Raw genomic sequence first — 12,500 nt, 5'->3', positions numbered from 1 at the left:
CCGGAATGCTAACGCCGGGGCTCTGCCAGGCAAAGCCTATCAGAGTCCCCCCCCTCTTGGTGGATCTGCTGTGGGATTGGCTCATGCCCAGGCTCTGGTGGGGGCCCAGCCTAATGTGGAGAAGCTGGTGGAGGACCATTTAGCGGTGCAGTCCCTCATACGAGCATACCAGGTACACGCACACACACACACACACACACACACACTCTCTCTCTCTCTCTCTCTCTCTCTCTCTCTCTCTCTCTCTCTCTCTCTCTCTCTCTCAGCAGTTTAGACTGCCTGTCATCCCCTCACAGTCAGACAGTAGCAGATAGGACGCTGACACCATAAACAGGCCAACGAGCTACTGAGGCGGTGCGTTGGTGCTGCAGTGCAGTGGTAGCTCCACCACCTGGGAGAGAGCTGTGTCCCAAAAGCAGTTATCTAAAGCTCACAGCACAGATTTTGGATTAGTTAGTTACTCATCCCCTAAATCCTAACCTGAACCATTTGAAAGGGAATGTGCTAGCAGCTAGACAGACCTAACACCAGCGTCTATGTGCAAAGTGATCCTGTTTGTGTCCCAGACCCGATTTTACGATCCGAAACATGATCAAGGTGATCAGATGACTACAGCCTAAACCACATGACATTCATTGGCGGCTTCATATTTATGTGCTCTAAACCCAACCGGTTTAATGACCTCAGTTGAATGAGCTCCAAACACAAGTCAGCAAGTTTGACATTTTCAACTCACAGATATGTTCAGTATTGATTCAGTTTACACACACACACACACACACACACACACACAGACACACAAAGAGCACCCCTTGGACACATGTCTGTTAATCTAGACATCTAGAGCTTCAGAGGATTATGGTGCAAGTGTTCTGCACCCCCCCCCCCATCCCCCTTTGAGAGACCTCCTCTTCCCACCCTCTCCCCCTCTTCTTGCATCATATCAAGAGCACAAGCTGTTTCTTCACGCACACACACACACACACACACATAGGAACTGAAGCCTAAGAATTTCACTGTCTTATACTTGTATAATGGGATGTAACAATAAACTTGAAGCACACACGCACGCACACACAACACACACACACACACACACACACACTGAGCCATGTTGCTCTGTGTCTAGGTGCGGGGGCACCACATAGCCAAGCTGGACCCCCTGGACATCAGCTGTGTAGACTTTGACGAGGCCCCGGTTACCGTGGGCTTCCATAATGTTGGTGAGAAACGACCGCCCGCCCTGTGTGCTCTAGCGACGACGACTCTGCCTTGGTGTGTGTGTGTGTGCGCGTTAATGTTGGTTGTCTTGTTTCCTTTTTTCTCTCCATCCTTCCCTGTTTCTCTCTGTTGTGTTAATCCCTCCATCTCTAATCTTTTTGGGGTGGTGGTTCCTTTCCTCCCCACTGCGGCCTTTTTTGCTGTTATTTTTGTTGTCGTTTTTTTTTCTTCTTCAATTTAATTTGTTTCCTGTTTGTCTATGGGCGGTGTTCCTCCTCCTCCTCCCGTTCGCCTCCCCCCTGATTGTTTGTCCCCGCCCTCCGCTCCCCTCCCCATCCCCTCCCCTCCTCTCTGGGACTTGCGTCCTCCTGACTGGACCCCCCTTCCGTAGGTCCGTGGTCACCACGTGGCTCAGCTGGACCCTCTGGGCATCACGGCTGCCGACCTGGAGCCCAGCCCCTCTGACATCATCACCTCCCACGATAAACTGGGTGAGGAGAGGAGAGGAGAGGGGAGGGTTGGGAGGAAGGAATAGTGACTAACACAGCCTCCATTCCTCAACTAAGATAAGAAGTTACAGGTTATCACTCACTGCCTTTGTAGAGTGAGTCTATTGACAGCTGCTGTGTGTTTTGTTCTGGTATGCAGCAGTTGCTAATCCACTTTGACATAATCAGTCAGAACCTGTTAGAAGGTTGAACCTCTGAATGTTTATTCAGCCTGTTATACTCTCTATTCAAGTGGTAGCGTGGCGGTTTGCGTGCTAAAAGCCCTAGCGTCGTGATGCCATTGCTCTTATTGTGCACACTGCTGTCTCACAAGCCTTCCACTGGCATTCACATTGAACACTATGTCTTTGTCATGCTGTTATTGTGATGTACATAAATAGGGAAGTCCATGAAAGGGTGTGTGTGTGTGTGTGTGTGTGTGTGTGTGTGTGTGTGTGTGTGTGTGTTTGTGAATGAGGTGGTCGATCATGGCATGTTGAGACAGCCAATAGTAAAGTGTGGTTTGGGGTCACTGAGTTTTCTGTTGCTCTCTGTGTTTCAACCTGGTATTCAGTAGAGCCCCTGCCTGACTGGTGTTCATTCATAACTTGTGTACGTGTGTGTGTGTGTGGGTGTGTGTGGGTGGGTGTGTGGGTGTGTGTGTGTGTGTGTGTGTGTGTGTGTGTGTGTGTGTGTGTGCGCGCGCGTATCTGCCACTAACCTGTCACTAACCTGCGTGTCTCTCTGCACCCCCAGACCTCTCTGAGTATAAAGAGCGTCTATATGATCTCACTGCTGAAGGTATGAATGGAGCGTAGAATACTCTTTAGACGACACCACTCCCTGATTTCAAATGGACCTCTAATCTACACCGCTTAATCACACAGTGAATTTATGAAAGGATTGTAGTGCAAGCCAATATGGTTATAGCTTTGCCTAGCTTTCTGAGGGTTGAGGTGGAATTTCCACTGTGTTACACATCCTCAAAGGATGTGAGGATATGGACAAGGAGTAGAGGCTGGGAGTCCGTTTTGAATCTGGCCCCTTCGTAGTGGTGGTTACATAGTGCTTCTGCTGTTAGCGCTGGCAGGATAGCCGCCCTATAGCTCCTCTAGTCTAGCTAAGCAGCTCTGTTTGACTAGCAGTTGTCCTTTGCAACTCATTATTCACACCTCTTCCTGCCTCTTTCCTCAGATAAGACATTAGGCTAACACAATTTTGAATTTAGAGCAAGGATTCCCACGATACCAACACATCTCACCACTCCAGTCCTGCTAGGTCAGGGAGGAAGGGTGCCTTTGAAAAGCCTGTTCTGTTGGTTCCTATCTCGGCACAGCGTGGAGTCGTCTCGTCTGGGCCATCTGGTGGAGCTTGTCCTCAGGGTCAAGAGAGCAGCAGCAGCTGTGCTGACATCTGTTTTTCTGCCTGGTTCATTAAGTCTTTACTGTGATTAGGTTAGAGTGAGTCTGCTTGGCTGGACGCCCCCCCCTCTCTACCCCATTGGACAACAAGAAAACAAGTGTCAAATGGATTCCTATTCCTTCCCCATTGGCTTAACAAACACCACGGTTAGGAAGCCCACAGAGAACAAGAGAGTGTGTTGTGTATCTGACTAGAATCTCAGCCCCAGTTCAAGTCCCCTGCTATCCCATACCTTCACAGCTAATCACATTTGAATACTTTATTTGAGTCCACCGTAAAGCATTATATCAAAGACCGCAAAATATAACAGTCATACGTCTTTGCCACACAGCTGAGCTAAGCTTCCCACAACAGCTGACACAGAACAAATATCTTGCAAGCTGCTTGTTTTTTATTCTTTGGGAGGCCTGCAATTTGCAGGCCACATACTGTCAGGTAATGCACATGTACAAGGCTGCCAAATATCAGTATTACAATCCAATGCCACTGATAACTATTGTAATAGTTTTGTTGAAAAGGCTTCCCCCATGTAAAGATAGAATGAGCAGCCTACTTCTATGGTCACTTCTCTTTGGCCTTTGTGAACAACAACAATGTCAGGTGTATTTGGCACATTAGAAAGAAACCTCAATGACCCAGCTTTCCATAACACAGGAACACACACAAACACACACACACACACACACACACACACACACACGCACACTATTAGGCTAGTTTCTGTGTATGAGGAAACATTAGTTAGGCTTTTCATATTTACAGTACATTTAAGTTTACATTTGTAGCATTTAGCAGACGCCTTTATCCAAAGCGACTTAACTGAATCACCTATCCCTCAGTCATAGCAAGAAAAAGTAATATAGGCAGTCATAAAGCTAGAAGAAGGAAGAAGGAAGAATGAACATTTTCTCTGGAGGTCTTGAGCTACAGATGGAGTCCGTCTCAGACTCTGAGCATGCTCCCTGAGTCACTTTTTGTTTTCTCAACCATGTGAGAGAGTGGTCTTTGACACCCTTTCATGTGCAGGCGCACCATTGCCATTTTCATATCATCACTTCCACTTCCCCATTCCAGACAGGAATGGAGTCGACCCTCCTGCCACACCATCTATAGAATAGAGTCTAAATTCTAGAGCTGTTTTAGAATTAACTGACTGTCGTCCCCCCCCCCCCCACCATCTCCACCTCACTCCTCTGCAGTACTGTATGATCACTATCATCCCCTCACCTCTCTTTCTCTCCCTTGTCATGTCTCTCGCCTTGCGTCTCTCCCTTGTCATGGGGATAACTCACGCATGTGTCTATTAAACTAACCAACCAATCAACGCCGTGCATTGAATGTGCTTTTAGCCAATTCATGCTCTGCTTGACTGTCAGCTCGATGCCACTCAGAAGAGTCTTTGTCTATGATGCAGTCTACTGTGGGTTTGATGAAACCTTTGTTTTATGCCCCTTCCTCGCTATAATGACTCCACCCTTGTCATATCTTGTTTGTTTGTGTATATCTATTGTCCCCACCACCCACCCTTATTCCCCCCCTCATCCCCGGTCCTGTCTCCATGGCTCCAAGGTTTCTATGGACTTGACGAGTCCGACTTGGACAAGGTGTTCCGTCTCCCGACCACCACTTTCATCGGGGGCAGCGAGAGCGCTCTGCCCCTCAGGGAGATCATCCGCCGTCTCGAGGTAAAAACCACACCTACCTCCTCATCGCACATCGCTAGACCATGACACTCCCTTCTGTGTGGACACATCACACAATCGTGTTCTCTTATGATTGACAATAATAATATCCTGCCACTTCTACCACACTACTGAGCTCCTCTGGGTCTCCTGGCAGATGGCGTACTGTCAGCACATCGGAGTGGAGTTCATGTTCATTAACGACCTGGAGCAGTGCCAGTGGATCCGGCAGAAGTTCGAGAGGCCGGGCGTCATGCAGTTCACTCTGGAGGAGAAGAGGACCCTGCTGGCCAGGACCGTTCGCTCCACAAGGTCCGTCTTGTCCCCCATCCGCTTTCCACTGACATGGATTGCTCCACCCACGAGCTGCATGATCACCATCTTGCCTAAGCCTATCTGCTCCTTTCAGGTCCTCATCAGCCATCAACCCCTGGTCCTGGAGAGAGAGAGGGGGGGGGGGGGGGGGGGCGCCCGGCACTAACATGACTTATTCTGCTTGGTTAAGACCTTGACAGGCCCAACCTGAAGCCCAACAGGAAAGCACTGGTCTAAGGGGAAGTGTAGAGGAGGAGGGGGTTGACGTGTGTCTTATCTGGGAGTGACTCCCTGTGTCCCGGTCTCAGGTTCGAGGAGTTTCTCCAGCGAAAGTGGTCATCGGAGAAGCGTTTCGGTCTGGAGGGCTGCGAGTCGCTCATCCCAGCGCTCAAGACCATCATCGACAAGTCCAGCGAGAACGGAGTGGAGAGTGTCATCATGGGCATGCCACACAGGTACGCTATCCACAGGAACACAAACCCAGAGTGGGTGTCTATGACAATGCTGGGCACACACCAGGCCAGGACAGGCTCATTGTAATGAATGTAATGAGGATATGGATCATTGTAATGCATGGAATGGAATGAGGAATGACCATTCATTATCATGAGCCCATCCTCCGATTTCTAGCTCCACTGGCACACACACACCCCCCCCACCACACGTTGTGTGTTGAACACAACACTAAAGAACAATCAAGAACAAACGCACCACAGCTGACCGTTTACAGGTCACATTTTCTCTGGTATAGTCCACTATTGTTATATTGTTACATCAGACCAGTTATGGCCTGCAGTGCTTTACATGTAAGCTGACAGTTGATCCCTCTCCTCTTCCCCTCTAGGGGCAGGTTGAATGTGTTGGCTAACGTGATCCGCAAGGAGTTGGACCAGATCTTCTGTCAGTTCGACTCCAAACTGGAGGCTGCCGATGAGGTCAGAATGCTATCCTGAAAAAGTCGAGTGAAAAAAGAAAAAAAAAGACAGTAGAGTCAATCCCTTAAACCTAAACACTCTCTCTCCGTGCCCTCTCTCTGCCCCTCCCCTCTGTCTCCCAGGGCTCCGGGGATGTGAAGTACCATTTGGGGATGTACCATCAGAGGATAAACCGGGTCACTGATAGGAACATCACTCTGTCACTCATGGCTAACCCCTCCCATCTGGAGGCAGTGGACCCAGTGGTCCAAGGGAAGACCAAGGCAGAACAGTTCTACAGTGGAGACACAGAGGGCAAAAGGGTACACACACTCTTACTCACATACTGTCGTACTCTCCTGCGTCAGTATTTGTGTAGTAATGTGTGTGTGTGTGTGTGTGTGTGTGTGTGTATGCTTTTCCAGGTGATGTCCATTCTGCTCCATGGTGATGCGGCGTTTGCAGGTCAGGGTATAGTCTACGAGACCTTCCACCTGTCTGACCTGCCCTCTTACACCACACACGGCACTATACATGTGGTGGTCAACAACCAGGTACACACACACACACACACACACACACACACACATTCCCGGAATGAGTTAGACGATAGCACATTTTACCTCTCTTTTTACCCCTTCATCTTCCATCTCTCCTCCCCCATCTCTCCCCCCCCCCACCGAGAGTAGATTGGCTTCACCACAGACCCCCGAATGGCCCGTTCATCTCCGTACCCTACGGACGTTGCTCGGGTGGTCAACGCCCCCATCTTCCACGTCAATGCAGACGACCCCGAGGCTGTGATGTACGTGTGTAAAGTGGCAGCAGAGTGGAGGGCCACCTTCCACAAAGACGTGGTGGTAGACTTGGTAGGTGTTGAACCAAAACAACAATACCTGATGGGGAAATATTTCAATAAGCAATGTTGGAAATGATCTGACATGTGTGTGTGTGTGTGTGTGTGTGTGTGTGTGTGTTCGTGCGCTTGCATGCGTGTGTGTGTGTGTGTGTGTGTGTGTGTGTGTGTGTGTGTGTGTGTGTGTGTGTGTGTCTGTGCACATGTGTGTGTGTGTGTGTGTGTGTGTGTGTCTTTGTGTCTGTGTGTCTGTGCAGGTGTGTTACAGGCGTAATGGCCACAATGAGATGGATGAGCCCATGTTCACCCAGCCCCTGATGTACAAGCAGATAAAGAAACAGAAGGGAGTTCTGCAGAAATACGCAGAGAAACTCATCTCCGAGGGAGCCGTCAGCAGACAGGAGTACGAGGTAACACACACACACACACACACACACACACACCTTGACCTCAGGCTACACACTACCCTGTACCAGGTTCTTTATCAGAGACTTATAGTGAGTGAGGAAGACATTCCAATTAAATCAGTTAACATCCCCTGTGTAGTGGCAGCCATTATTGGGTCCCTTGTACTATTTCAACGTCACTCTACGCTTGACTGCACGTGTCTGAATACTTGTACCCTCTCCCCTTCCCCCATTACCCCCGCAGGAGGATATAGCCAACTATGATAAGATCTGTGAGGAGGCTCACGTTCGCTCCAAAGATGAGAAGATCCTTCACATCAAACACTGGTTGGACTCACCCTGGCCTGGTATGTGTGTGTACATTTGTGGGCGGGAGGGCGGGCGGCCGTGTGGGGGCATGTACCTATGGATTACCTTAACTAAGTGTATATTTCTTCCTTATCTGTGTGTGTTGGTAGGTTTCTTCACATTGGAAGGCCAGCCAAAGAGCATGAGCAGCCCCTCTACAGGCCTCAGTGAGGAGGAGCTGGGACACATCGGACACATCGCCTCCTCCGTCCCCGTGGACGACTTCACTATCCATGGAGGTGCACACACACACTCTCATTCTCAACTCACAAAATGTCTGATTAATTCAGTGCATGCACACACGGAACATAGGTGCTCTGCTCACACCTCTTCCTCCCCACCTGTGTGCGTGTGTGCGTGTGTGTGTGTGTGTGCGCGTGTGTGTGTGTGTGTGTCAGGTCTGAGTCGTATCCTGAAGGGCCGTGCAGCGATGGTTAGCCAGCGTGTGTGTGACTGGGCTCTGGGGGAGTACATGGCCTTCGGTTCGCTGCTCAAAGAGGGGACTCACGTACGCCTCAGTGGACAGGACGTAGAGAGAGGCACCTTCAGGTACAGTACACACACACACACACACACACACTCACACTCACACACGCACACACACACACACACACACATACATATACAGTGCCCTGCGTAAGTAATGGAACAGTGATAATTTTTTTGTTCTTTTGGCTTTACACTGCAGAAGTTTGAATTTCAAATCAAATAATTACTATGAGGTTAAAGTAGAGATTATCCATGGTATTTGGTACACCCAAAAGTAATGGGACAATAGACTTGACGGGTGTTTCATAATATAATATAATTTGCACAAGCATAAGAGAGCTGTCGATGTCTAGTATTGATTCTAGGCTTTGCGATTGCCTTTGGAGTCTCCTATTGGTGTCTGTCAACATGAGGACTAAAGAGGTGTCAAGAAAGTCAAGGAAATCATTATTACAAACAACAAACAACAACTGAACTTACTTACACACAACACTATAGGCTGCTGTATATGAAGTCCTTCAGAAACTATACAAGAAAAATCACTGTAGGTGGTAGAATCACTGTAGGTAGGAACAACCTTAGTATCTACAGTATACAGTATATCTCTTTTTCACATCATCCCTCTCTCTCTACTCCTTTCTCATCTGTCCATCTATAGCCACAGGCACCATGTTCTTCATGACCAGAATGTTGATAAGAGGATCTGTATCCCAATGAACCACGTCTCTCCAAACCAGGCCATCTACACTGTCTGCAACAGCTCTCTGTCTGAGTATGGAGTACTGGGTCAGTATACACACACACACACACACACACACACACACAGGCAGGCAACAGGTGGGAAACCCTATTCTGATACCAGTTTGAGAAGTGCACCTCTCTGTCTGACACTTAACCAACCTCTGAGTGTCTGCTTGTCCCCTTCCTACTCTCTCTCTCTCTCTTTCTCTCTCTCTCTCTCTGTAGGTTTTGAGCTGGGCTTTGCGATGGCCAGTCCGAATGCGTTGGTTCTATGGGAGGCCCAGTTTGGGGACTTCAACAACACAGCTCAGTGCATTATCGACCAGTTCATCAGCCCTGGACAAGCCAAGTGGGTCAGACAGAACGGCATAGTACTGCTGCTGCCCCACGGCATGGAGGGGATGGTAGGAACTGTTTGTCATTATCTCTCTGTCTCTATCTTTCTCTCTACCCCCATTAGTTTGTTTGTTTCTTTCTCTCTCTCTCTCTCTCTCTCTCTCTCTCTCTCTCTCTCTCTCTCTCTCTCTCTCTCTCTCTCTCCCTCTCAATCTGTTTCTGATTTATGACTGTATCCAGTGCCCAGTTTGTGTACATTTGCTTTATGTATTTGGGAGTAGAGTAACCATGTTGATTTACATGATATAGACATGCTAGTATGCATAGTAGTATACCAGACAGAATGGTGTGTGTGTGTGTTCTTGATGGACTGTATGTGATGTGTTTCCCTCAGGGTCCAGAGCACTCCTCAGCCCGTCCAGAGAGGTTCCTGCAGATGTGTAACGACGACCCGGATGTATTCCCTGTGAGTGTGTGTGTGTGTGTGTTTCCCTCTCCCTTTCTCTCTCTCTCCCTTTCTCTCTGGAACACATTGACAGTGATGTTTTAACCTGTCCCTCCACCCTTCTGTGCAGAAACTGTCAGCGGAGGAGTTTGCTGTGCGCCAGCTGTATGACTGTAACTGGATCGTAGTGAACTGCTCTACTCCCGCCAACTACTTCCATGTGCTCCGCAGACAGATAGTACAGCCTTTCAGAAAGCCTGTGAGTGTTACACAAACACCTACACACAAACATACACACTCTGTTACTTATTAACCACCCTGCCTCTTCTTCTCTTTCCTTTTTTTTTCCTTCTCTTTCTCCAGCTGATTATCTTCACCCCTAAGTCCCTTCTGCGCCACCCAGAGGCCAAGTCCAGCTTTGACGAGATGCTCCCAGGTGAGAGAGAGAGAGAGAGAGAGAGAGAGAGAGAGGGAGGAGAGAGGAGTGAGTGAAGAGATGAAGGGGTAGAGGAAGAGAGATGATAAAATATAGCTCTGGCAGATGCACCTTGTCATGGATGTAACGTGTGTGTGTGTGTGTGTGTGTGTGTGTGTGCGCGTTCGTTATTCAGGCACCCACTTCCAGCGCATGGTCCCAGATTCAGGTCCTGCATCTACAAAACCAGGTGGGGTGAAGAGGGTGGTCTTTTGCTCTGGCAAGGTTTACTATGAACTCACCCGCGAACGCAAGAACAGAGGCATGGAGGACAGTGTTGCCATCGCTCGCATCGAGCAGGTAAAACACACCGCACATGTGAAAGGTGGAACTATAAACTCATACTCCAAACTGAAGATGTTTTCAAGTCAGTGTTCGGAATTGAAATGATGTTGTTTTTTCCTCTGTTCCCAGCTCTCTCCGTTCCCATTTGACCTGGTGAAAGCGGAGACGGATCGCTATCCCAACGCTGATCTGGTGTGGTGTCAGGAGGAGCACAAGAACCAGGGCTACTATGACTACGTCAAGCCCCGCATCCGCACCACCATTGACCTCACTCGACCCGTTTGGTACGTCCCACACTCTTATGCTCGACAGGAGTAGATACCTTTTCTTTTCTTTTTCTTTTTAACAGGGGGGGGTCTACTGTCGTGTGTTCTAACCATGTGTACAATTTCCTTCCCGTGTGTGTGCGTCTGTGCGTGCGCGTGTGTAGGTATGCTGGTCGTGGGCCGGCAGCAGCTCCAGCGACAGGGAATAAACAAACTCACCTGTTGGAGCTGCAGCGCTTCCTGGACACAGCTTTCAACCTGGAGGCATTCACTGGACAGTCATAACATACCCTAGACTCTAGCTAGACACTAACATACCCTACCCTTTAGCTAGACCCTATTCTTCAACCGTACCTCCAAACCGACCCCTCAAACCTGGACGCCTTCACAGGACAGTCCTAACTCCTACCCTTGACCTGCATTGATGATGGGTTACATCGCCCTATACTTTTATCTTCTTTATTTATGTATCAAAAATATTTGCAATGAAAGACTTTATATGCAATACGCACACTGACTGACAGACTGTTTGTCGTCCAACACTGTTATTATCAAGGAGGGTAATGCCCAACCAAAGTAGACAGTGAATGGACTGGTTTTATGAGGAATGTATTAAACAAATCAAATGCCCTCCATCCCCCCCTCCCCACCCTCTCTCTCATCCTTCCCGTCCTCCATTCCTCTCTATTTTTCAACCTCAATCTGTCTCTCCATCTTCTCCTCCATTTCCCCCTTGTTTCTCCTCCATCACACCCCCTTTCATCACCCTCTCTTCTCTCTCTCTCCCATGTGCCAAATGTAAACAAACTGTCAGGAGATTACTTGATTAAACTTAGACACGTTGTTATCGGCAACAGTAGTAAACTATTAAAAAAGAGGTAAAACCCGGTGAGGATCTCTTTCGAACTAAGTAACGGATTTATTTATTTTCTTATAGTGCAATACTATATTTGTCCTAATGTTGTTTACTCATTCAATAAAGACATCACAGTTCCTGTGTCACTGTCGGCTGTGCTTTTTCTATATGTATGTATGTGTATATATATATATATATGTATATACTATATCTACTGTATATATGTAAGTATGTAGCTAGCTAGATCACATGCAACATTTCACTCATATTCTGCTGTGGCTCATAGGGCTGCAACGATTAGTCGACATAATCGACGACGTCGATTATAAAAACTCGTCGACATGGAATTTTAGTGTCGACTAATCGTATATTTATTTATTTTTTACGGGAGCCATGCAAGAATCAGCTGGGTAAGTTTTAGCTAACGTTGTTAGCCAACTGGCTAACGTTATATTGTTAGGGTCGTAATGTTTATGTTAGCTTTACTGTTACATGTTGGAAAACAACGTCTCATGGACAGGGCTGTACATGCTATGAGCGTTTATGCTATTAATTTATTTGCCCTGTGGCACGCGTGTGACAGACAGAGGCGCTTGTATGTAACGTTACGTAGCAGGGGTTTTCCATGTTGAAGCCAGGAGAACGCGAGATGAAATGAAGTGAGGGGTGGTCGCTATTAAAATACCAGGTAGTCATGGTGGATGATCATGAATGATGCTTGATAAGTGAATGCTATTTCAATTATGTTGAGTCCACCAGCGAGCTGTCTGTAAGATAAACAGCGCCAAGCGTAGCCTACTAACGTGAGCTGTCTGTAGTCTAGCCAGCAATGCTAGCTAGCCAATCAACTAGCTCTGTGAGCAGCTGTAGCTTGGCGTAACGTTAGGTTAGATAGCTAGTTCAGCCGGATTTATGCTTCTGCGTCGCCATTTACGCGCAGCGAAAAGCCACACG

At 48.1% G+C, this 12,500-nt stretch overlaps 1 protein-coding gene across 5 annotated transcripts in view; it reads left to right on the top strand.

Moving 5' to 3' along the window:
- ogdhb (oxoglutarate dehydrogenase b) overlaps positions 1 to 11,689 on the top strand; it is a 14,654-nt gene extending 2,965 nt beyond the window's left edge. For 4 of the 5 annotated variants that reach the window (XM_080530210.1, XM_080530209.1, XM_080530208.1 and 1 more), the window contains 20 exons: positions 1 to 172; positions 1,130 to 1,223; positions 4,701 to 4,816; positions 4,971 to 5,125; positions 5,437 to 5,583; positions 5,973 to 6,063; positions 6,186 to 6,596; positions 6,732 to 6,911; positions 7,156 to 7,308; positions 7,550 to 7,652; positions 7,764 to 7,892; positions 8,052 to 8,202; positions 8,801 to 8,928; positions 9,109 to 9,287; positions 9,614 to 9,685; positions 9,795 to 9,923; positions 10,028 to 10,100; positions 10,276 to 10,439; positions 10,554 to 10,708; positions 10,855 to 11,689. The exon at positions 1 to 172 is cut by the window's left edge and continues 17 nt beyond it. In XM_080530210.1, coding sequence (XP_080386336.1) covers positions 1 to 172; positions 1,130 to 1,223; positions 4,701 to 4,816; positions 4,971 to 5,125; positions 5,437 to 5,583; positions 5,973 to 6,063; positions 6,186 to 6,596; positions 6,732 to 6,911; positions 7,156 to 7,308; positions 7,550 to 7,652; positions 7,764 to 7,892; positions 8,052 to 8,202; positions 8,801 to 8,928; positions 9,109 to 9,287; positions 9,614 to 9,685; positions 9,795 to 9,923; positions 10,028 to 10,100; positions 10,276 to 10,439; positions 10,554 to 10,708; positions 10,855 to 10,975 — 2,923 coding nt within the window. In that variant the 3' untranslated portion in view covers positions 10,976 to 11,689. The remainder of the gene's footprint in view (positions 173 to 1,129; positions 1,224 to 4,700; positions 4,817 to 4,970; positions 5,126 to 5,436; positions 5,584 to 5,972; positions 6,064 to 6,185; positions 6,597 to 6,731; positions 6,912 to 7,155; positions 7,309 to 7,549; positions 7,653 to 7,763; positions 7,893 to 8,051; positions 8,203 to 8,800; positions 8,929 to 9,108; positions 9,288 to 9,613; positions 9,686 to 9,794; positions 9,924 to 10,027; positions 10,101 to 10,275; positions 10,440 to 10,553; positions 10,709 to 10,854) is intronic. The other variant, XM_080530212.1, reaches the window with a different exon arrangement.
- The last annotated feature ends 811 nt before the right edge of the window (positions 11,690 to 12,500 follow it).

The sequence above is a fragment of the Nansenia antarctica genome (assembly GCF_963989245.1).
Source record: "Nansenia antarctica genome assembly, chromosome: 4".
Lineage (NCBI taxonomy): Eukaryota > Metazoa > Chordata > Actinopteri > Argentiniformes > Microstomatidae > Nansenia > Nansenia antarctica.
This window is presented reverse-complemented; position numbering and strand designations above follow the sequence as displayed.